This window comes from Heloderma suspectum, chromosome 4 (assembly GCF_057233095.1).
Source record: "Heloderma suspectum isolate Gila_16-S chromosome 4, 16-S_ref, whole genome shotgun sequence".
Lineage (NCBI taxonomy): Eukaryota > Metazoa > Chordata > Lepidosauria > Squamata > Helodermatidae > Heloderma > Heloderma suspectum.
This window is the reverse complement of record NC_139461.1, coordinates 109228844-109252976: the sequence shown is the minus strand read 5'-3', so window position 1 is coordinate 109252976 and position 24133 is coordinate 109228844. Positions and strand designations below refer to the sequence as shown.

Genomic DNA, 24133 nt, shown 5'->3' with positions numbered 1-24133 from the left:
TTTTATAAATTAGAGTGTGCTCAACATTTGATATGCAGCTGTACTATCAGCAGATGGGGTTCATATCATGTGGTTCTATCCTAGGGTTAAAATCTACTGAAGAAAGATAATTGTGTTAATAAATGGTATTACAGTTCTGCCTATTGACCCTGAACTGTGAACTTCTAGGCTGCAATCCTATACTCACTTACTAAAAGGAGACATTCATAGGATTGTGTTATTATTCATCTAAGTGTAAAATAGAACCCTGCAATAGGAGTTATTATGAGCTGAATGATGCTAGAATGTGGTGTGGCTAATTACTTAAAAAAGTAATCACCTTTTGTTCACTGTTTACCAAAGATACATATGACATGACAAAACTAATAAATTGTACTACGACTGGAAAAGGAACCAGCAAGATTGATTTGTGGGAAACTGGACTTTATTTGTTCATTACTGAAATAAGAACTGTATTAACAATATTCATCCTTTCTTTTTATTTTCATCCTTCCTTCTTAGCATTTTGCTGACTGAGATTTATCACAATTTTTTAAAAAACCCTCACAGATGTGAGACTTTATTTAGGAGTGTATGTATTTTTTTTCAAAATATTAATAAGCCTATTTCTATTTGTTAGAAATACCCAAACTGCTAAAATGAAAGCCCTACCCCTACCGCACCTCTATGCCATAACCCAGTGCAGTGTATTTTCTGTGTATTAATATTATTATCTTTTTTTACAAATCATTATTTCCTTAATATTTTTGTCCGTGTTTCATGTTAACCTCTGTAGTTATTGTGAAGCAAAACTAAATGAAGTCAATTGAATTAATCCAGGTGTGGGGAACTTGTAAACCTCCAGAGAGTGTTGAACCACTGTTGTCTCATTATCCCTGAACACTGGCAATTCTGACTGGGGATGATGGGAATTGGAATCCAACATCTGGAGGGCCTGTTCGCCATACTTAAATTAATCCCTATGCATTCACAGTACCCTCCAGATGTTTTGGGCAGGGCTACAACTTCCAGAATCTGACCATTGGTCATACTGGCTGGGACTTATGGGAGTTGTAGTACATAACAGCTGGAGTGCACCAAGTTGCCTACCCCTTTCATTTATCTATTCCCACTCACAGTCAGGATGGCTAATGGTGAAAAAATGGCTGTGATGCTTATATATGGGATGTGGGGATCCCAAGGTTGCAATCCTACACACATTTACCTAAGAGTAAGTCCAGTTGAACTCAAGACCTACTTCTGAGTAGGCATACCTGGTTCACAGCATAGAACTGGGCACAATTGCTGATCGTCGCCATGGCACCATAGTGTAACACATTTTTGTTACAAGGGAAATTAAGACTGAGGTCCTATTAACACTTGGAGTAATTCCCGTTCAGCCCCACGAGACTTATCTCTAAGTACTAGACATACATAGGATTGCGCAAGTATGAAATTTGGATTGTCTCTATCCTTTCAATATGTCTGAATATCTTAGGATGCAATCCTATGCATGTTTAGGCTGAAAAAAGTCCTACAACTCCCAGCATTCCCTAGCCAGCCATGTATAGGATTGTGCCCTTAATCTTCGTTAGATACAGAAAATATTAATTTCTGCGGCAATCCTAACAGAGACGCCTAACAGCGTGTTCAGAACTACGAAACACAGGTGGGATCACTCCCGAGTAGATATGGGATGGTAAACGTCTAAAGCCCCCGCCCCCAAGCAGGAGATCCTACTTATTCTCCTCTCCCGGATGGACAGGGAAAGAAATACGGGCCATTCAACTCAGCGGGGATTACTTCCAAATAAATATGCGCTGGATTGCAGCCGTAGGTGAAACTCCTTCCCCGGCTCAGGGCTCGATGCGAGAATTCTCGTCTATCTGCAAACTAATGGCGTCGCCCTCCGCGCCTGTATACAGGCCGACCCTACCCACGTTTCTACAGCAATAAACACCACCGAATTCCAACCAAGGAAGGCTGCGTAGGATTATACAGTTTTCTTTAAGTGCATGCTCCTTTTACACCAGCGGGAATTACTCCCAAGGAGACCTGTTTAGGATCAGCCTCCAGCCTGCGCGCCCACATCGCGCGGGGCCTCCACGTGAAGGGCCCAGGCCCAGCAAGACGCAGCAGCTGCACGCCGAAGGGGCGTCAGGCGCCGCCCGAGCGCTCATTAAGGCGGCACGTGGCTCTGTCTGCGGCCTTCTCTGGAGGGGTTGGAAGCCATCATGCCACAGGTTAGTTCACAGGCCGAGAGATGTTTGGCGCTCGCATCCGATGCTAGTGTACTTTAAGTCCCATTCATTCCAATGGGTCTACTCTAAGTCGGACTAACATTGGGCGCAACCCTGGGTTCTTCTGTTCAAGGCCTTCCGTCTTTGATCCCCGCTGCCCCTAGCTTTGCAATTCTATGCGCACTGATTTGGAGAGTAAGCCAAGCAGTGTGTACGTGTGTGTTTACCGCCGAGTAAACCTGCACCTGGTCGCGCCAACTACGCTTTCCCGGAGAAGAAGGCCTCGTGAGCGAACTTGCGCAGGTTCGGGCCTTCCAAGGAGAAAGCCCCATTGAACTGAATGAGACTTAACTCCATGTAAACCTGTATGGGATCGCGCTGTGCATCCGGGCCCACCGAGTAGTCGTTTAGGGATGGGCTGCAAAGGAGCTTTCGGGAACCTTTGGTGTGTTTTGAAGATTTGTCCCCCTCCCTCTTTTAAATCAAATAATACGGTCGGGAGTTTACAGCAGATTAATTACGCAACGGCACATAGCTGCTGTAAGCCTTCCCCAACCTGCTGCCCTCCACATATTTTGGACTTCAGCTTCCATCAGCTGCAGTCAGGGATGATGGGAGCTGTAGCCAAAAACATCTAGAGGGCACGAGGCTGACGAAGGCTGGGCCAGAAGGGCGTCCCTTCGGCTTCCGCAGCCCCAGCTGGCAGTTGCAGCAGGAGTTCTGTCTGACCGGCGAGCGGGAATGGTAACTTGTTTTGCGGCTGCTGATGGCTGGGACCAGGCCGCCCACGCTCCTGCCTAGTCAGGAAATTTAACAACTTATCTCCATTGTTAATTTTACTGTCTCTCTCTCTCCCCCCCCCCCCCCCGGCCCCTGTTTAAAGAGCTTTTCTACCTTGCATTCTGATAGGGAGAGGCCGCAAGCCTGTGCACACTTTCCGGGAGTAAGGTCCATCGAATTCAGTAGGACTTACTTCTGCGTAGACATGCATAGGATTGTACTTGTAAGTCGAATGTGCATGTTGAGTACTCCAGGGTTTTCTCTTTCCCATAGCTGCTGTAAGCTGGTGTTCCTTGGCTGTATTAACAAGAAGCATTTAGGGGAGCCACTGTTCTCTGTTGTGTTTCAAATGCATGGACGGGCAAAGTGCTGGAATACAGGACACCTCGGATGAAGGCTGCCATCCTGTGTTTTTCTGATGGTCCCCTTAAGGTGCAATCCTATGTGTGTTTAGAAAGAAAAAAGGCCTACATGCCCCAGCCAGCGTAGTTGTAGGTCTTTTTTTCTGTCTAAATATGCATAGGATTCCACCTTGAATTCCTGTTTTTGGACGTCTAGTGGGAGGGCAGTAAACACACATTTTGGGTCAGATTGGTGGGTTAGTGGATTTCCACTAGTTTGGGCTAGTGGATTTCATGAAGGGGCTTCTACCTCTCTCTCTCCCCTTTCCATAATTTGAGCATTGACTGAATATTGCTAATCAATTTATATGTTTGGGACTCCAGGATTGAAATGATTCTTTTCCCCTCCTTTTTTTCTTACCTAAAGGAAGAAGAGAGTAGAGAGAAAGAGGGTGAAATGCCAGACAGAACTGAATACTACGTAAATATCACGAGATATGCACTAAATTGTTCAGTCAATTTAGAAAACAAATAATTGTGTTTAGAGACTCTCCCACCCCCCTTTGCATTTTTCAACATGTTCAGGATCCTTAGCTTCCAAAGTCAGTGTGAACTAAGAATGAAACACTAATTTAAGGATCACTCTGTAGTGTTTTTCCTTGTGCTTTATACTACTTTTTCCAGCTCATTCATAAAACCACCATATTTGTCCTTAGATGTTTGTGGAAGCTTTTCCCCACCATTTTAGTAGATGCCAGGGTGGTCCAGCTATGCACCTTTCTTGGCTTTCATGTTTTAATTATAGAATCATAAAGTGGGAAGGGACCTCAAAGGTCATTTAGTCCCTGCTGATGCAGGAAATCCGCTCCCACAACATCCTTGGTAGTTGACCATCCAGCCTCTGCTTATAAACCTCTAATGAAGAAGGGTTTACCACCTTGCAGTGGCACTATTCTTCCACCATTCCTTCAAGGATTTTAATTAGAACATACTAAATACATGGTTTTGGTATAGCTTCTGTAAGTTTTGTAAAGCGATCAAGAAGGCAATGGAAGTCAAATCTGAAAGCTGTACTGGAGCATTATTATCTTTTATGTTTTTAAATGTGTTCTGCTTCTCTGCTCCTCAAGCTCTAGAAGTAGTTCATCATATGAAATGTCAAGAAGAAATAATATTCAGTCCAATCCTGTAATAAAAAACAAATACAGTAAAAAAAAATTAAAGACGGCACTTCACAAAATCAAAATAGCAGCACCAAAACAAAGCTAAAACTAAATAAAACATTTTAAAATAAAATGATCAGATACTCGCATTCTATATGGAGGCTCTTAACCATGGTGAGTCTGAAGGAGAGCAACAAAACATGAAAACTTAAATATGGCACATTGGCACTGCTGTCGTACTTGCCAAGCTATTATATGCATGGTTTTCTCTTGTCTGCTTCCTCTGTTTTTGCAACTAAGGACTGCTATTGATGTTGTTCAAGATTCTGGTACACTCACCTATGTGTTAAGTATGCCAGTGCCATGTGGTTAGGATAAGTGTATATTAATTTCTCACCAAAGACATACACTTGACCAAAGTAGAGAACCCAGTCTGGAGAAGGCATGCCTGAGCTGTCACTGGGTTATTCATTCTACATCACCTCTTAAGACAGGTGTGTATACATTTGTCTTAAAATGATGCCAGAATAAGCCTCCACGTGTTTTGCCTACAACCCCCATCATCTTTCACTATTGGCTGTGCTGCCTAGGGCTGATGGGACCTGTAGGGCAAAACATTTGGAAGGCTACCAGTTGCCCATCCGTGTCCTAACGGTATATCTATATTAGGTTTTATCTCCAGCAAAGTATTAGACATTGGTCTTGCTTTAAAAGTTGAAAATACTCTTCAAATGGAATGCATGCAGTCAGTGTACCTTAGAGCTGTGTGCTTGCACTGCACAATACATGCATTGTACAAGTATGTGTAAAGGACATGGCTTATTTAATTGAAACTTAAGTGTGCCAATGCAGACTTGGGAGGTAATGCTTGATATAGTATGAGCACTACCAGAAACGATTAATGGATGTGAGACTGGTGTGTGTTTTAACCATTTTGTCCTTTTCGATTATTCCAAAAATACTTATATGTTGATGTTCATTTAACCGCTCATTCTCTTACATCTTTAAGTTAAGATATCTGTAGACATGACATCCCTCTTACATGGCCATTATTTCTATGCAGGCAATACTGTGCAATATAAGCAGGCTTATGGATGAACATGAATGCCTCTTTTGCTCTGTATGTGCATGGTAGGAAGTTTGGCTAGTTATGGCTTCTCATCTTGTGCCTGTGCAGTGAAACCGACACTCCATGTGCTTCACACATGGTATATCTGCTTTTCCTACGTGAAAGTGATTTTGGTGTAGGAGAAGTCCATGTGTGAAGTAGTGTAAACTTATACAAAAATATCCTAGAGGTTGTTTCAGGAGCTGAAACAGTAGCACTCTGATGAAATACTTGAGGTTTATGGAATCAAGGTTTAGTTCCAAGGGAATATAAAGAATAGCTGAGTCACTGAAACAATATTTTTTAAACACAAGACAGCCAGGTTTAAAAGGCCCTTTGACCGAGACAAGTTGTACGGTTAAATGGCCACAGAATTACTACATGGTACAATCATTCTTGTATTTATGTTGCACAGTTTTTGCAGATGTATGGATTTATTTTTAAAGAAATAGTGTATATTGTGTTTGACCACCAGACTAGATGTGTAGACCTGCTGTGGGCAAGCTAATGTTCAATAATAGAAAGCTAATTTTAAAGTGTTGCTTTTTCTTTTTATTCTAGCTAGAGTCACTATTAAGTGATGCCTTTAGGGGGAAGGGATTTCAGAAAATAAATGAAATGGTGCAAGAAAAGGATATTTATCCTCCTCAGAAGTACAACAAGCAACTATTAAACCAACTAGACAAAGTTCTTAAAAAGGCAAGTAGGAAACCCTCCATTGCTTCATCTTATAAAATTCAATTCATTGAATTGCTTGTTTAGATCCTAATGTATGTAGGGATTTTCCCTCCTAGGAACTAGACAAAAATGAATTCTCAAACGTTTCCCTGTTGTTGAAGTGCATTCAGCTGTACTGTAGAAGTGATCCTCAAGAAGGTATAAATCTGCTTCTTCAGCAAGGATTGATACCAAAGATAAGTAACCCTATACATGAATGCCATGTAACTGATCTGCCATATAATCTGTTAAACAGATCTGACTTTTTCTATGAATGTATGATATTGTAGCCTAAGATAACCAAACCAAACTAAACTGAGTATTCCTTCTTTCAAGTAAGGATTAATTGCCAAGCCCATTTTTAAAAAGTGTTTGCGAGAAGTTTTTTTGACCTTGCTTTGGTACTTGTGAGCAAGGGTCGCAAGCTTCATTTTTGCTGTATATGGTTGATGTAAGGTTCTACGAAGACCTGTGATGTGTTACTACAGGAAGAAATCGGTTCTATTGGAAACTGAAAGTCAGCCATATAAGGCCTGCAAGCAGTGTCCAAGGGAAAACTCTTCCCCTCCTCATTCAGCCTCTTTTCTCCTCAAATAGTTGGCCTGGGTGAGTTGCCACACAGAAGCAACAGCCCAGATTAAAATTTGCACAGATGGGGGAGAAAAGCCTTGACAGGCTAAGTTTTGGTGTTACATTGCCTACCCTTCAAATAGCAAAAGGAAGCAGTGACTTGGAAAACAAGTTAGAAAACAGCTAACCGTTAAGCAAGACCAGTAATTGGTTTGCTTAGGTTGGCATGTGGCAGCAGTTACCAGAGCAGACTGCAGGGAGCAGTGCCGAAGTGGTTTGCTAGACCTCAACCTTCCTTTTAAGCAGTGATGTAATGGTAAATTTGGAAGTGCAGGCTCTCATCATGACAGTCTCCATAGCCACACCCCCAAGGAGAGTCCAAAAATTCAGCAGCTTTGTTTATCTATGTCAACAAGCCAGTTCTAGCGGTTTTATCTCCACCAGGAGCAGGCCTTTTGTAAAGCTCATGGGTCCTACTTGCCCATTCAAGACCAAAACCACCCTGAAATACTTTGCATTACAACAGGAGGCAATATTTTGTTGCTGGGAAAGTTCATTTCCCTTCAGCTTGCCGCTAAGCTCAGAGGGAAGAGTGAATTCTGAAGGGGGTGACATGTGCTGTCAGCACCCCTGCTAATAAAAAAGGTGCAGCGCTGCATCCCTGTGAGCCCTGGCCCCGCTACGCCACTGCTTTTAAGTGCCAGAAGGTGTTGGCAGAGGGAAGGGTGCGTCTGTGTGTGCGCTTACTGGTTAGTTGCCATAGATGTTGACATTGATAAGGGTGATTTTCCAGTAGACATGTACAACTTCTGGAAACTTTGAGGCCAAGAAAAAACCTGTTTTTTCCCCTGTTTTTTTCAGAAAAATTGGACACTGTTGAAAATACTGGCAATACTTGTTTTTTTAGTGCTCTTTACAGATCTAAAGTCACTCTGGGCGCAATCCTATGCATGTTCAGACAAAGAAAAGGCCTACAACTCCCAGCATATTTTGGGCTTCAGCTCCCACAAGCCTAGGGAATGCTGGGCACTGTAGTCCAAAACATCCGGAGGGCACCAGGCTGGGGAGGGCTGCTTTAGGAACATAAAGAAGCCTTTCTGTTCCTAAAGTTATTTTATGTATGACTGAGTTTGCGCATGAAATTATCATTATATTTTAGAACTAAACTAAGGGAGGAATCCTATCCAGATAAGCGGCCGCCTCTGAACTCGGAGGCAACAGCCTATCCAAAGCAGGGCAGGAGAAGCACGGAGGGGGTCGTTCCCTCCATGCTTCTCCTGCCCTGCATTCTCGGCTAGACAGCTGATTGCGGCTGAACAAAGCTGCTGTAAGCCGCATAGGTTGTGTCGTACAGGCATTTCCGCCCTCCCTGCCCTGGAACACCCACAGCCATGCCCCTTTTCGGCCACTCCATGCTCGTCTTGTGAGCGTGAAGGACGGGGCTGTTCTGCGCAGCCTCCAAGGCAGCACGGAAGTGGGGGGAGGTTGGTTTTCCGGGAACTGACCTTGGAGCATGGGCTTCAAGGTCGGTTCCCAGAAAACAACATATCCTGTGGCTGTCTAGCTTCTGTCTAGCGGCCATAGGATTGCTCCCTCCGTTAGTAAATATGTAATTCTTGTCTGAATAGATTACAACTACATTAAATGACTGCTACAGCATCAGAAACACAGGACTCTAGAACAAAATCCAGATGTCAAAAATGCCCATTTACTGTCAAGAATGCACAATGGTGACTCTACTTACATGTTGGCAAACTGAGCATATGTGTCTATCAGTAAAATATACTTTAGATCAATTATTTTAATAAGGAATGAAAGAACTATGCTGGGAATCTTACAGAGAGGTTTAAAAAACATTTTTCTCCCATGGCTTCATTATTTTCAGGCATTTTACACCTCTAGTCTTCCTATGAAAAAGTGTTCTTATTACAGAGTTTTTAGAAACCATTGGGGAAGCAAAGGCTGGGTAACAATATATACATACTTTGTCTTAAATTCTAAAAGAAAATATTTCATAATCCATAGCTTTTCGATTTTTTTGGAGAAAACAACCATCCTCAGGGAGAGGGGGTGTCCCAAATTCTTCCAGGGTTTTTCTAGGCCTTCACATCTCTACTCCAGTCAGCAGCCATGCATTTACACAGTGCTCACTGAGGTAGCTCCGTGACCACCTTGTGGATCTTCTCATCAGAAGCGGTGGTGGAAAGGGGGAGTAAGGAGTCAGGGGGGAAATCCTTTGCCTTGCATCCTTTGCCTTGCTGTTCTCCCCCTTCTACAAAAGCAACACTATTGTTGGTCCTTGTGTACATGTAACTGCCCTTTATAACTTCATTTTGCTGTTGGCACAAAATTAGTTTTAAACATTAATTTGACTCTGCTTGCATCTGTTTTGGCTTTTACATGGTCACTTGGTTTGAAAGGACAAGAGAATTTTTGAGCCTGATAGAACCAAAAGAAAGTAAATTCTTGGTCAGTCTTGTTGAAGACTTCTTTGACACCGCCTTGGTAAGTGTGTGGAAATCAAACTGTTGGATTGTGTCATGTCCTTTCCACAACAGTGGGCCAAACAACCCAGGGTTAAACCAACAAACCATGGGTTAACTCTGGGTTGTTTAACTCTTAAACAACCCAGAGCATCCAGGTTTGGATGTCACACTAACAATGTACAAATGGTGTTGTTTATTCAGTAGGTTGTTTATTCAAGCCGGAAACTGCATGTGCATTCTCTGTGCACCCCGTCAAATCATGGGCTAATTAATTAACCCATGATTTGATTAATTAAGTAACACACAATTTGCTGCCATGATGTGTGAACCAGGTCAATATTTGTGCACCTTGAAGCCACCTGCTGGCAGTGAGCCACACAAATCTCCCTTTCTCCCCTTAGCCATGCCAATTTGTGACCTTTAAGAACTGCTGTTTGGGCTTATCCTTTCCCACATGGGTGTGCCAGTTTACCTGTGGCTATGCTGGTGTTTCTTGCGACAAGACATAAAGTATGAAGGGGAGATGCTCATTCCTAAACATGCAGTGAAAGTATGCCAGTGAGATGTGGGAAATTGGCGTTTGCTGGCCATTGTCCCAAAACGTTTAGGGACACGTGCTTGCCCTTAACATGTCACATCTTTTCTCTGGGGAAACACCAGTATAGACATGTTAAACACAATTGTTGTGCAAGTGTGACTCAGTTCACAGGCGCATTAATTGGTCCATTCATAATGGACTGTCTAGAGGCAGCTGAGCACGCTATTGGGAAGAGCCGGTGTGGAAAGCCATCCTGAGAACCTGTTAAAATGCCACAATGTGCATTTATGTTGTGTGTGTTAAGGGCTGATTGATATATACATATTAGCAGTTGGAAGCTGATTCCTGGTGTTCAGTGTACCACCATATGGCTGCAGGAACTTTTTCCATTAGCTTCACATGTGGTTCACATGGAGAAGTGCCAGGCCACGTAGCAGTGTAGCACTAGCATGCTAAGTATCCATGACAGTGATGGGGAATATGTGACCCTCCAGATGTTGTTGAACCGCAAGTCCCATCAGCCCTAGCCAGCACAGCCAGTGGTGAGGAAGGATGGGAGTTGAGCTCCAGCAACATTTGAGAGCCATACGTTCCCCATCCCTGGTCCAGGACATCTGATCAGCTAATGTGGGGAACAGATGGAAATGTTCTGCAGCTTTTTGAAGAACCCACCTTGTGAAAGTGATTTTCAGTGGCAAGTATGAAGGAACTAGCCCTAAGTGGTCATAGAACTGAATACCATTTTAAAGAAGTGTATGCAAGGCGAGCATGAAGACAATGCATATAAATCCTATAAACCAAGGATGGGGAACATGTGGTTTTCCAGATGTTGTTGGACTGCAGCTCCCATCAGTCCTAGCTAACATAGCCAGTGGCAAGGATGGGAAGTTGCAGATCAGCAGCTTCTAGAAGGCCACATGTTCCCCATCCCCGTTATAAGTGCTTGAAATGTACCATATATGTGCTTAAGGACGCAATCCTATGCATGTTTAGAAAGAAAAAGTCCTACAAAAGCCTTTTTTTCTGTCTAAACATGCATAGGATTGTGCTGTAATTATGGCAATAATTAATGGCAAGTCTGAAATGATTGGGCAGAGTTTTGGCTGTTCTGCATTCTACAGAGATGAGGTATTTACTTTGGATATTTCCATTAAACTTCTCATCTCTCCCTTCCCCTCCACCCCAACATCTTGTTTTCAGATTATTGGCAAAAGCAACACTGAAGGTCAGTCACTAACTACCTTTTAGACTAACCTAATGCTTTTAAGTAGAGTGGCTTTTGTGGCTGTTTAATGGATATGCCTTTGTAATTACTATCCTATGCACAGTGAACACCCTTAAGGCTTACTTGTGAGTAAAGCTTGCATAGGATTGTGCTGTGTGTACTGGTTGGACTTTCTTCATAAGCTGCTTTGAGACGTTAGACTGTAGCCATTATTACTCTAATTTAAGTCCCATTCATTTCAGTAGTCCCATACTCTAAGTAGGACTAACTTTGGATATAACCCCTTGTGGAGAAGGAGAGAAAAAAAGGGTGTCTACAAGCTTTACTTGGGTTTAATCATCCCCCTAGCTAGGGGATTATGGGAGCTGTAGTTGAACACATCTGGAGGGCACCAGGTTGGGGAAGGTGGCATTACATGATCAACTACAGCTTCCGTTGATTGCTGTGGGGCCCCTCCAATTAATCAGTAAGACTGGGAGATGAGAACACTCTTGTCAGCTTCCCCTCACCATATTCCCTGTTGTAGTAATACATTGTAAGCAAAGTAACTTCAAAAACTGAACAATGAATTTTCTTGCTTCTTCGCACTTACTTCAGTATCTCAAAAGCCACCTATATTTGTGCACTGCCAAAACGTATTCAATCAGTCAACAAGGAATCAATCAGCTAAAAATTCTGTGGCTCTAGTAAAAATGCAGTATGTAATTTAAACTTCAAAAATGTCCTTTTAAAGTGAGGAAGCAAAAGACAATCCTCTTGTACCATGTGATAAAACTCTTGTCAAACTGATTCTGGGAGATTGCAAATCCAGTGAGTGAGCTAGCAGGGCATCACTAAGTTAAGTAATCTTGTTCATCTTCCTTCCGCATAATGGCTGTTTACCCGTTCTCCCCCCCACCCCCAACTTCTTGTTATAGGGAGAAGGCAGTTGCTAGAGTCCTTCATTCCGTATTTGGGACATCTAGCTACTGAAACTAATGTGACCTGTGCCCTTCGGCAAGAGGTTAGTTTCAAATGAGGAATATGTAGAATGAGTTCTAAGAAATCAAATGAAGCTGCACGTGAGTGACTTATGTCCTGCCTCTTCTCTTTTCTGCATTTCTTCCAATCGCCATGTCAAAGGCTCTGAGGACTTTAAACACTCTGTTGGATAATGTAGGACGAGAGGAAAGAAAGAAATTTGCTATATCTGAAGAGATGTGTCTGCTGACGTAAGTAGGTTTTTAATTCGAGGACAATCCCTTGTCTTGCTGCGCTGTCTCTATTAGATGCTAGGGAAGAGTGTTTTGTCTCCCATCTTACCCAGAATTTCATATTAGTTCTCCTTAGCAGAAACGTGGGCCTTTGCTGAAGTACAGAAGGTAAGGAACAGTTAAAGAGAAGGGGCTGTATCCTGTGAGGGCTTTGCACTGGTGGAAAGGTCACAAGTGGAAGCAAGCCAGGGCACCCAGTTGTTCCTGCTTCCCTCTGCCTAGTACAGCCCTCTGTGTAGTTTCCCATCCTGTTCCAGAGGGTACCTCACCTTTCAGGATCAGCCCTTCTGGATGGCATGAGGGGCTGCACTGGGTAGGGAGAGGGGGATCAGCAAAACTCCAGTGACCCGCCTTGCGTAAGTGGGAGTGCTTTCCGCTAGTGCAAAGCTGCTATCAGATACAGCCCAGGATTGTCTTGTTTGCATTAACTGATGCAATACTTAGAGGAAAGTTACTGTTGCTCTGATTTTTGTACGTAGCTGTTATCATTTTTCTCTATGCTTGTATAGTTAATAGATTTGTGTGCCTGTTACAGTGAGTGATATAGAGGGAAAGTCATTTGGTTGTTCTGACCCTAATCTGTCATTTTTTAAATCAATTTTTTATTGTAAATTAAACAAAACAAAATCATAGAAAAGAAGAAAAAATGTATAGGTACATAGATTTGAATATGTTTATTTCAGTACAGCCATATGAAATGTATTTTCATATATACACACTCTCTCTCTCTCACACACACATATACACGCGTGCGCACACGCACACACAGCTTTCTAAGAATTATGTGTAAACTTCAACAGAGGCAGACCAAATATCCATATAAGTATCCTTTCGCAAGTGATGTCTATATGCTACCCGTTCAAATGTTGAAAGCGTTGTTAGGTCCTCAGTCCATTTCATTATAGGAGGTGAGTGTTTATCCATCCAGTGTTTCAATATCAGTCTTTTAGCTGTTAAAAAGGCGCAGAGAATCCATTTGTGCTGACCGTGCATTAACTTCCAGGAAGCAGGTAGATAGTTTAAGAGGACATATACATCAGGAAATATTAAAATGTTCCAATACAAAGTTTATCTATATAACAATCTCCTCTCCAAAAGTGGCAATTACTGGGCATTGCCAAAACATATGGTTAAAAGAAGGATTAGCCGTGTTACACCTCCAGCTATTAGCCAGCTTAGACAAACGCTTATTAAAGAAACATTGTCTTTTAACCCTATTCTGTCATGTTGCTCTCAAAAGAATACATTGAACAATATTGACAAAAGATCCCGTACCATAGATTTTGACCCCACATTTAACATATTTAATACCCAAATTACGATTTTTTTTCTCCCAAAGCATAAAGCTCATTATTGGGTTATGTTGTTTCAGGAAAGAACTTGCAAAAACAATTCTGGATGTTGGTGGTAAGACATACTTCATATCTTGGTTAGGGCTGGGAAAATTCCAGGTACCTGTTTTGACTAGGTATTAGAAATCTGAAGCTAGAATTTAAGAATAAGGCCATTTTAGAATCCTGTGAGGGTGTTAAAACTGATGTTCATTCTCTCTCTCCAAACCTGGGCTGACACAGAGTAATATAAAATATTTTTCCATCCCTGGCTTTGATGTTGTTCTGAAATGCTTGCTTATTGCATGGCTGTTGTTGGGATTTTGAAAAATGCCTCTGCACACAATCCCGTTGTGCCTGTGTGCTTGCAGGACCCAGCGCTGTGGTTATAAAAATAAGCCAGAAGGGACAGAGACACCCGTTCCCAGAACAGAGCAGATCAGCGGAGCTTGCAGAAGGGAGTTCCACTGACCTGCCCTGATCTTTAAATGCTGGTTTCCAGGCTTATTTTTAGAAACGTGAAAGCTGCTTGGCTCAAGTGGTGGGTCCCACGAGCACAATGGAACCGGTGGAGCTGGAGCAGCCCATTGGATACTGCCCACAGGCTTATATCCAATATTAGTCTAACTTAAGTCCCATTCATTTCAGTACATCTACTTTCAAGTAGAACTAACATTGGATACAACCTGCAATGCACATATCCGTTTGTTTACTTGGGGGTGGAACTGGTGTGGGTAAGAATAGGAGCTGTGAAGTCCCGGTTCACAAATCTCAGATTGCTTATGAATTTTCAGAGTGGCTCTAGGCAATCTTTCAGCCTCTGGATGTAGAATTAATTAGTAAAACTGGCCTATCTCACAGGGTGGCTGGAAGAATTAGTAAGATAATGTATCTAAAGCACTCCGAGCTTTTAGGGAAAGCACTGGTTGTATCCAATGGCGACTTTGCACTAGTGAGTGGGAAGTGCTTCTGCTTGAGCTAGATGGGGACCTGAATGCATCGATCCCCCTACTTAGTGCAGCCCTCTGTGTCGTATCCCATACTGGAGGGTACTGGGGAGTTCTAGAGGGTCCCGCAGCCCCAACGATCTGCTTTTCGGGGGTCATGAGGAGCTGCACTAAGTGGACAGGATTGACAAAAATCTGGTGCCTTGCATAAGTGCTTTCTGTCACCGCTGGATACAACCCTATATGAACACTAAGCATTTAAGAGAAAGATTCCAGCTTACACTTTAAGGGGGAAAGCTTCTAATGCTGTTGGAAGTAAACACTATCCATTCTTAAGATTGGTCAAACACTCAGAGTTTGCAAGATTTGGGAAGTTTTTCCAGTGGTAGGGTGAGAGATCTTTCACTCTTCACAGGTCCTCTGCCCACACAGGTTGCCTCAGATATCTGATAAGCCCCCTTATTATTACTACTGTATTGTGTTGCAACTAGGGATGTGCAAACCCACCCCATCTGGGTTCTCTGGGCACCTGCCCGGGCCCTGCCCCGACTCACCAGTCCCGGACTGCACTGGAGCCCCTCCTGTGCTTGGCGAGCAGGTCGCACTCATCCCGGCGGCCTCGTCAAGCTCCACAGTCACCATTTTTTGAAAAATGAAATGGCAATAGCAAAAATGCACATATTTGCGCATGTGTGGAAATGCATTTTTGAAAAATGCGCATTTCTGTGCATATGCAAATATGTGCATTTTTGCATATGCAACTATGCGTATTTTTGCAGTTGCCATTTTATTTTTCAAAGAAAGGTGACAGTGGAGCTCGATGAGGCCACTGGGGTGAGTGTGGGCTGCTCACTAAGCAGGGGCAGGGGCTTGGCGAGCGGGGCTCAGGGGTGCAGGCAGGGGATGTTCTGCTGGATTCCCGGATGGAATCGGATGCCTGTGCCGTCCCTAGTTGCACCTTGGACAGAACACCTAAGTGGACATGGGTGAAATATTTTCAGTCTGTTTCTGCTATTTCTAAAGAACAAGAATTAATTGGTAGGACAAGTGCTTTGCAAAATTCTGTTTGTAATCTGCTTAGAGGATTGGGCTTTCTAGGTTGTAAAATTTCTTGGCCTTTGATTATCTGTAAACTAAGGACCTTGTGCGCGCGCGTGTGTGTTTTCCCTCCACCCCAGCTCTGAACATGGCTACAGAGGGAAATGCAGTGGCTCAACCTTGCTTTGATTGCTATTCATATTTAGACTTTTTTCTATTTTATTTTGGTATTTGGGGGCATGCTTAAGGGAATGGCTAAATTTAAGGAGAGTATAATTTGACTCTTTGGATGAAGAATATTTTAACTTGGCTGTATTCATGTTTAATTTGAAATGACTGTAGTTTGGAAATGCTGTGAACAAACAAGTCTTTGTTGGATCTTTCTGGGTATTCATGGCATTTTCAGCATCACATTCTTTTGAAAGGTGAGATCTCTTCCATAGCAATAATATTGTTAGGTAAAGTAACTGTGGCTAACTCATTTCCATGGCTTTTAAGGGGACAAGAGTGACAAACCTTTGTTGCATTGTGGCCAAAGAATCTGGTGACATTCACATATGGATTGACTATTCCTGATACTACAAAAGTCACAAGAAAAAGCATCCTGTATTTTCATCCTGCAGATGAAAATGCAACACTGCCATAGTAAATTATGTTTTATTTCAACAAGTTAAATAACATAGCAATAATGTAAATTGTCCTTTTTTCTTTCCTTTTCCTTTTGGGAGAACAGTGTTTCTAAATGCCGTCTAATGGACTCTGCGAAAGGCTGAATGAAGCAGAGTAGTTCTTGATTTTAAACTTGTGCTGGGAAGGAAATGGGTTCTTCACTGCTTGCAGAAATTGCTTTGCAAGTGGATTGGGGGGTGGGGTAGCTGAGCATATTGCTTTGAAGGATTCTTCTTTCTGTCCTGCAGACTATGACATCCAGGTTGCCCTTGTGGAAGCGCTGTTCAGGCTGCTGTTGAAAAAGTGGAGAGATGACCTTGTTCACAATTGGTTTGAAGATCAACACCTTGTGAAGGCTTTTAGAGAAATCAAGGATAGAGAGTTTGAGACGGTGAGGGCTTTTGTTTTTCACGCCCAAGCTTCTGGAAGCTTTCTTTGTGGGGTAGTTTTGTTTTTCCCAGTCTTTAAATGTATAACAAAACTGGAGCAATTTGTAATGTTTTGTAACAAATTAGTTCTTCTCTGCTTTTCACTGAATTGATTGTGTTGTTTGAGCGGGTGGAGGAAGAGACAGATCAAACATTGTTGGTTGACTTTAAAACAAATCTGTAGGCGATCCATTCTGTTTTGTGTTGATTTGTGACACTAAACTGAAGTCAGGTTTGCATTACGAAATGTATGTATATTGCCTTGGCTGCCACTATGTAGCGTCAGTTATTTTATACACATTCTTTTATTATTGTTATTATTATTATTAAATGTATTAATTGCCCATCTGGCTGGTCACCCAGCCACTCTGGGCGATGTACAACATACAATAAAACAGTTTAAAACAATAAAATTCTACAATAAAAACATTTTCTAAAATACCCTAACCCACCCCAAATGCCTGCCTGAACAACCACGTTTTTAATGCACGACGGAAGCTCATTAAAGAGGAGGCATGACGGAGTTCCCTAAGGAGGGAGTTCCACAGAGTGGGGGCCACCACAGAAAAGGCCCTCTCCCTCGTCCCCACCAGTGTAGCTGTCCTGGCTGATGGGACAGAGAGAAGGCCATCCGAGGCTGATCTTGTTAAGCGGCCTGTCTGGTGCTGCTGGGGGCGCTCCTTAAGATAGGCTGGGCCGGAACCATATAGGGTTTTAAAGGTCAAAACCAACACGTTGAATTTGGCCTAGAAAACAACCGGTAACGAGTGCAACTCCTTCTTGAATTAGCTTGGGAATAATTTTTGGAAATAACTGTCACTTCTTTCTTCTTCTCTTGAAGGATAGCAGGAAATTTCTTAATGAATTAAATGAAAGACTTGGGGATAAAAGAAGGTAAGGGCTTGCCATGCACTTTTTTTCTATCTAAACATGCATAGGATTGCATCTTTAGTTGCGATTTCTCTCCCAATGTAGGTGTGTCCCTTTTGAGGGATTGCTGAGGCAGGGTTATGAGGAGTGCAAGGACTCCTTTTCAGGCCTGTAATGTTATTTGACTATTACAGTCTCACCATGTGGGGTTATACTTAGGAGTGCAAAGATGCAGCAGTCTAGAGCATTGAATCAGAAAAGCATTTTAATTGTGGATACTGAGATATAAAGACATGAGATACCATAGAATAAAAATTCACGTACTCTGGCTTGGCATGTTTGGTGGTCGCTGAGTTGTAAAAGGCTTGAAAAGTTACTAGGCTAAGGCTTGGCATGCTCTCATCTTGATATCAAAACGATGGACAGACTTTCATGGTTGGATGATGTGTCTGTCAATCTCTTACACTCTCACACGGAAAGCATCCCTTTTCCCCCCAAATGCATTCATTTCATTTATTACATTTCTAGCTCACACAACAGCCATAGCTCTCTGGGCGGTATACAAAGACTGAAACGCTTAAATACAATATTGCACATCAAATAAAAACATTTACGTACAAACATAGAAACAGACCACACACACATGTGTATATATAGAGAGAGGTTGGTGTAAAGCGGCATAACAGCAAAGCAACAAGGAGCCTCTGGATCTACTGTGGATGCAGTCATTCTTAAGGTAAAATGTGTAAGAAAGATAGGAAGACTTAACAACAGAGTATTCAAAAATATATTTAAGTGAAATGCTTCAACTTCCACCCTCTTCAGTAGCTATGCTGTTAAATGGCTTTCAGGAGTGGCAGTTTGGAATGCCTGAAGATGAAAATTCCTTAGGAGAAAAAACCCCAAGGTAAAAGTGGTATAATGCCTACGAATTATCCTCCAGATTAAGGTCATTGGGACTAAGAGTTCTCAGTCTATAGGTCCAGAAAATTTCCCTTTTGTCGAGCATGCCATTGTCTTTTGTTTGTTCTACTGGAAGCAGCTGTAAATCCAAGAGACTATGTGAAGGTGAGTTGAAATGTCTTGCAACAGACTGCTCCAGTTTTTTTGGTAAGAATTTCAGATTTGTGGTTACGGAATTTTGTTCTTAGGTCTGCTGTAGTTTTCCCTACATATTGCATATGACATCCTTTTTTTTACATTCAGTTAAATAAACCACATTAGTAGAAGTGCATATTAACAATTGCCTAATGCAATACAGTTTGTTAGTAACTGTGCTCCTGAAAGAAGTGGTTTCTTGGAGGTTGTAATAAGTAAAATTTAAAAAAGAATGGGACTAGTTTTCCATTACTACATGGTGAATTATTTTGAATTTCAATATTGGGCATCTCAGATAGGAAGGCCTATCCTGTTACTAATACAAAGGTTAAAAAATACGAATACTGTTCGACATCAACTGCATTTTCACATTGAATAGTTCAAGTGATGTACTTTGAATGATTTCGCTCATTTGACAGTAAGTTAAGGCCATGGATCGGAGAGAAATTCCCTTTTGAGTTCCACTCGCTTCTTAATGTATATTCAGATTTCCCTTGATCAAGCTTCTAAATGCATCAAAAAGGACAAGTTTCCTTTTGGGGGAGGTGGGAGATGGCTTATTCATGCAGAGTCAGGTAACAGTTCCTCATATTTTTCAAAAAAATTGTCTGTGGGTGTCCAGTAAGATTGTAATGATGTCAAAACCTATTTGATGTTAGCCCATCAGCGTGGCGTGAGAGTCACTGCTGCTCTCTATGGAGTTGTGGTAATGTCAGAAGCTGGGCGGAGCCATGTGGGAATGACCACTTCCCATGCCAGTGTTGTCCCCCACTGCAACGCTGCTGCAGGAAGCCCTCTCAATTGATTTACAGCTTCTGATATAACCTTAGCAGCGTGGAAAGGAAAGTAGCTCTCTTAATGAAGTGTGAATTGCTGATGGGGCATGGAATGAGATGCGGGCCGGCCTTGTTTTCCGTGACAGATTAGGTTGACGTGAGCTGGTGCTGACCTACCCTAAAAATCTCCAAACAGATATGGTAGCTTAGGATAAATCACCATTTCTCATGTTCAGTCTTGCTGTAGGTCATAGCGAACTTGGGTGTGCATAACTACGCTTATGCGTTAATTGGCTTTTTATGTCACGAGAGAACTTCAAGAGTGTGGAGAAATGGGGTGTGTGTGTGTGTGTGTGTGTGTGTGTGAGAGAGATAGCACATTGGGACACTTGTCCAGTTCTTTCTTCACACCTCCTGATGCTGCTGCCGCTTGTGGGGAAACTTTTTTTACCAGTTTGGGCTGGGCTTGGTATAACCTGATCAGGAACATTGTGACTCTTCTTTGAATCTGCCTGGATGGGGAGACCACCCTCGAACACCAGTGTAACAGGCATAACAAAAATGCCTCTCTGCATTCAATCTTGTTCCGATGATGAGTACACTTTAACCTTCAGATCCTACCCCAGGGTAGGATAGAAGCATGCAGACGCGGATCTACTTTGGTGGTGGCGTGGACCTGCAGAAATCATCCTACGTAGGCATTGCTAGTGTAGCTATTCTGGGGAGAGAATGTCACAGGGATTGTGTTTCTGGATCTGTGTCCTAGGATGAATTTTGTTTCTTTTGCAGGGTCTGCTCAATTCCGTGTAAAGCTGCTCATGCGGACATGAATACGGTAATTTAAAAAGAAGCAAACATGACATTGTAAAGCTCCAAAGTGCTTAATACGGCTACTGTGTCTCCTGGGTATCTATTCTTACTAGTTTGTGGGTGGGGGAGGAGAGGAAAAAGGGGCATTTGTTGGGGGATATCCATTTTTCACTTCCTTTAGGTAAAGGTATGTGGAAGCGTGTAGGGAGTATTGGGGCTTCACACTGAGTTTTTACCCTGCTATTGAGATTGGTTACTCAGGAAGTTTACGGGTCCTTTAGCTGACGTCCTCAACTTCCAGAGCACCTCCTGTACTAAATGACCTTCATTCCATTTTTTAAAAGATCAGAGATAATGAGCAAACAAATTACAGTGCTTCAGTTCCACTTGAGTTCCCTCACGAAAAGAGGAAAACCCGCAATAAGAGGAGCTAGACCACAGCCTCATCTAACAGCTGTATAATGAAACATATGGAAGACTCAGATAAGGGGGGAAGGGGGCAGAAGGAAGCATGTGTAAAAGGAATCCATCGTGATCTTGCATTTAAAATGGAAGCAGAAAGCCCGGTTTTAAATGCGGGATTTTAAGGCTGGTGTAGAGATGCTCTTGGAGGCAGTGTGCCTCTGTATGACAGTTGCTGGGGAACACAAGCAGAAGGATGCTTTTGTGCTCATGTCATGCTTGGGGTGGGGCCAAAAATACTGACATATTTTAGCTCTTACTGCACATAACTAAGCCTTAGCAGAGGCAGTTCTACCTTTTAGAATGCGGGAAAACTGAACAAAGGCTGGGAAAATACAAAACGATCAGTGGTTGGAGGGGTGGGGCTGGGGGAGGGGACGTGGCCATCTGGGGAACTTGTTTGGCCCTCAGGTGGGCCAGGTTTGGTCCTCAGACCTGAGGATCTGTGCCCCTGACATAAAGCATAAAACAATGCTTTTTAAAGTCCAGCGTCATGCTAGGTCGTGTGACCGGAGTTTCTCCCTCCCTTCTGTAGGCCTCAGACCCCCTAAACATCTGCTCTGGAGGCTTTTTCCAAGCCCTCTGGAGCAGATTTTGAGGATGTGGGGGAGGGGGGGATCACCCTCCCCCAGTTCCATTGACAAGCAGTTCCATCAGCAGAATGACACCATTGGCTCCAACCCATTGGCTGTAAAGATACACTGTGGATCCAAACTAACTCTGCCTTCAAAGGACTAGTGGAATGAGAAAGCTTTTAGAAATCTTCCAGGTAGATCCCTGGGTACTTTGCAATAGCTTGGCAAGTGTTCTGCAAATGGGAATCCGCCAAGCGGGAACAAGCACGCTGACTGTCATGCACCAGCCCCATTCCTGGGTTGTGTGATGTGACAAGGGTAATAATAGTTATAATAGATATTTTATTAATATTATTATATGTATATATCGCCTGTTTTCGCCTTGCAAGGAAACTAAGGTGGCTTACATGGTCCTCCTCTCCATTTTATCCTCGCAACAACCCTGTGAGGTAGGTAATGCTGAGAGTCAGTGACTGACCCAAAGTCACCCAGTGAGCTTCAGAGCTGAGTGGGGACTAGACCCAGATTGGAGACTAGACTCACCTCAGGGGTGTAAAAGCAGCAGAGGCCCTCCTGATGGCACTTTACACAGGGGAGGGGCTCAGAACTTAGTAACATGCAGTTGCGATGTAACGTGTAGCTTGCCTCTTGGGTGCCCTAGATCAGTAGGCAGCGTATTCACAGGTTATCGTACTGTTGTTTTTTCTGGAAACTGAAAAGGTTGATGATGGGTCCTTTTGTTTCCAAGTTAAATAAACCACCCGATGACAAACTGGAAGAGTTCTGGATTGACTTCAATTTTGGAAGCGAGAGCATTACCTTCTACTTAGAGAGCCCTGAGGTAAAGAAAAGAAAAGACTTTTGGACTCTTTGCTGTGCTTGAAAACTTACTCAAGATGATCCTTTTTCAGGGCGCTCTTTGGGAGTCAGTGAGGTTGCCAAAGGAAGACGTCAGTAGCTATTACCTGCAAGGTGAGATTACAAAGAAGACTACTTATATTCAAGAAAAATATATATGTCTAAATTGACCTTGTGTGAATCATCTCACTTCCAAATATTACCAGTTATTAGGAAACAGATACTTGCTACATTAAGAATAATACTCTCATATTACTAGAACCCAGAATGATCCAACAAAGCTGAATGGTGGGAGATTCAGGACAGATAAAAAGAAGTACTTCACACGGTACATAGTTAAGCGATAAAAGACACCCAAGTTGGTGGCCATCACTGCTTCTGTGAGATGTTGTGATGGCCACCAACTTGGATGACCACCAACTTGGATATCTTTAAGAGAAGATTAGACAAGGATAAGGCTGTCAATGGCAAGTAGTCATGATGGCTATATATTACCCCCAGTATCAGAGACACTATGCCTCTCAATACCTGTTGCTAAAGAACACAAGAGGGTGCTGTTGTACTCATGTCCTGCTTGTGGGCTTCCCATTGGAACATCTGGTTGGCTTCTGTGGGAACAGAATGCCGGACTAGATCAGCCTTTGGTCCGATCCAGCATTATTCTTATGACAGATGGTAAGTAGGAAATGTGTTTCGGAGTCTGAAAGCATTTTGTTATGAAACGTGAGGGTTCAAATTTGAGAGAGAGCCCTTTTCTTGATCTCCTCTTACTTGGCGCTCTCTAATTACCCACACTCTGTGTGTACATCGGAGATGCAGCCCACCGTTCAGTTGCTTGCCTTATGCAAAGAGTGGTTGTAGGAATGCTGGAGAAATTCGAGGCAGATTAAAATGAGCTCCGATTTCTAAGAATCCAACCTGCGGAATCTACTGTGGAGCGCCCCCCTCAGGCCATGTGGAGTCCGTAGACTTTCGGATGAGTTTTTATACTTTCCTAAAATTTATGCATATAAATCCGTAGAAAAATACGTAAGTTTCTGCTGAGGAAACGTTGAATGGAATGGGGGACAATGCACTAAATGTTACGTACTGAGGTAAATTACAGAAATACTTACATAAATATTTGCCTATTTTTATGCAATGAAAAAGATATTCGCATCTGTCTGTGGGCAGATGACGGAATGAAAGGCGCCTGACAATCTGCGAAACACAAACGGAGCGGATTTTACACAGTCCGTACATCCCTAAGTGGTTGCTTTTGGCAAAGAGATCAAGAACAGCAGCACGCACACCCCAGATGTGGTTGTAATTGTAACAGTCTGGAGAGACCATGCTGTTATCACATCTACCTAGTACTAGTCTCCTGGCTCTTTTGAAGTATGCACTCTCTCCTCTCAGCCCTTCAAAGCTGGAGATATGGCTTATTGCCTGCCTGGAAAGTAGCCTGGATAACTACTGTGACCACCCAACCTTTCATTAAAGGCTTAGGGTGGGAGAACTATATTAGCTTCTTTCCATGTACTGCCTCTTTCAGCCTTCTGTGGGAACGGGAAAAAGAGGGGGATGAAGTGTTGGGAGCGAGTGCAGGGTCGGTCCTACCATTAGGCAGAGTGAGTGACTGGTTCAGGAGGCAGATACCGGGGGGAGGGGCAGCGGCAGCAGCAGCGTACCCCCTTCCCCCAGAGCCCCTAAGCTAACCTGCTGCCCTCAGGTGCAGTGGGGGATGCTGTCCCATCAGCAATGTTGAAGTAAAATTCGATTGCCAGTCTGGTCAGATTCTGTAGGTGGAATGGGGTAGGGTGCCATGTTGTCCTTCATGTCAGGCAGCAAAAAAAGCCTTGAGCTGGCCCTGGATGGATGGGCAGGAGAGA

The 24133-nt window shown here is 43.0% G+C and overlaps 1 protein-coding gene across 1 annotated transcript in view; it reads left to right on the top strand.

Moving 5' to 3' along the window:
• SYCP2L (synaptonemal complex protein 2 like) overlaps nucleotides 1-24133 on the top strand; it is a 63547-nt gene that overhangs the window by 3509 nt on the left and 35905 nt on the right. Inside the window, exons 2-10 of the mRNA XM_084851491.1 lie at nucleotides 2013-2222; nucleotides 12065-12150; nucleotides 12270-12358; nucleotides 13773-13807; nucleotides 16634-16776; nucleotides 17655-17707; nucleotides 20347-20392; nucleotides 22153-22245; nucleotides 22316-22376. Coding sequence (XP_084707617.1) covers nucleotides 2013-2222; nucleotides 12065-12150; nucleotides 12270-12358; nucleotides 13773-13807; nucleotides 16634-16776; nucleotides 17655-17707; nucleotides 20347-20392; nucleotides 22153-22245; nucleotides 22316-22376 — 816 coding nt within the window. The remainder of the gene's footprint in view (nucleotides 1-2012; nucleotides 2223-12064; nucleotides 12151-12269; nucleotides 12359-13772; nucleotides 13808-16633; nucleotides 16777-17654; nucleotides 17708-20346; nucleotides 20393-22152; nucleotides 22246-22315; nucleotides 22377-24133) is intronic.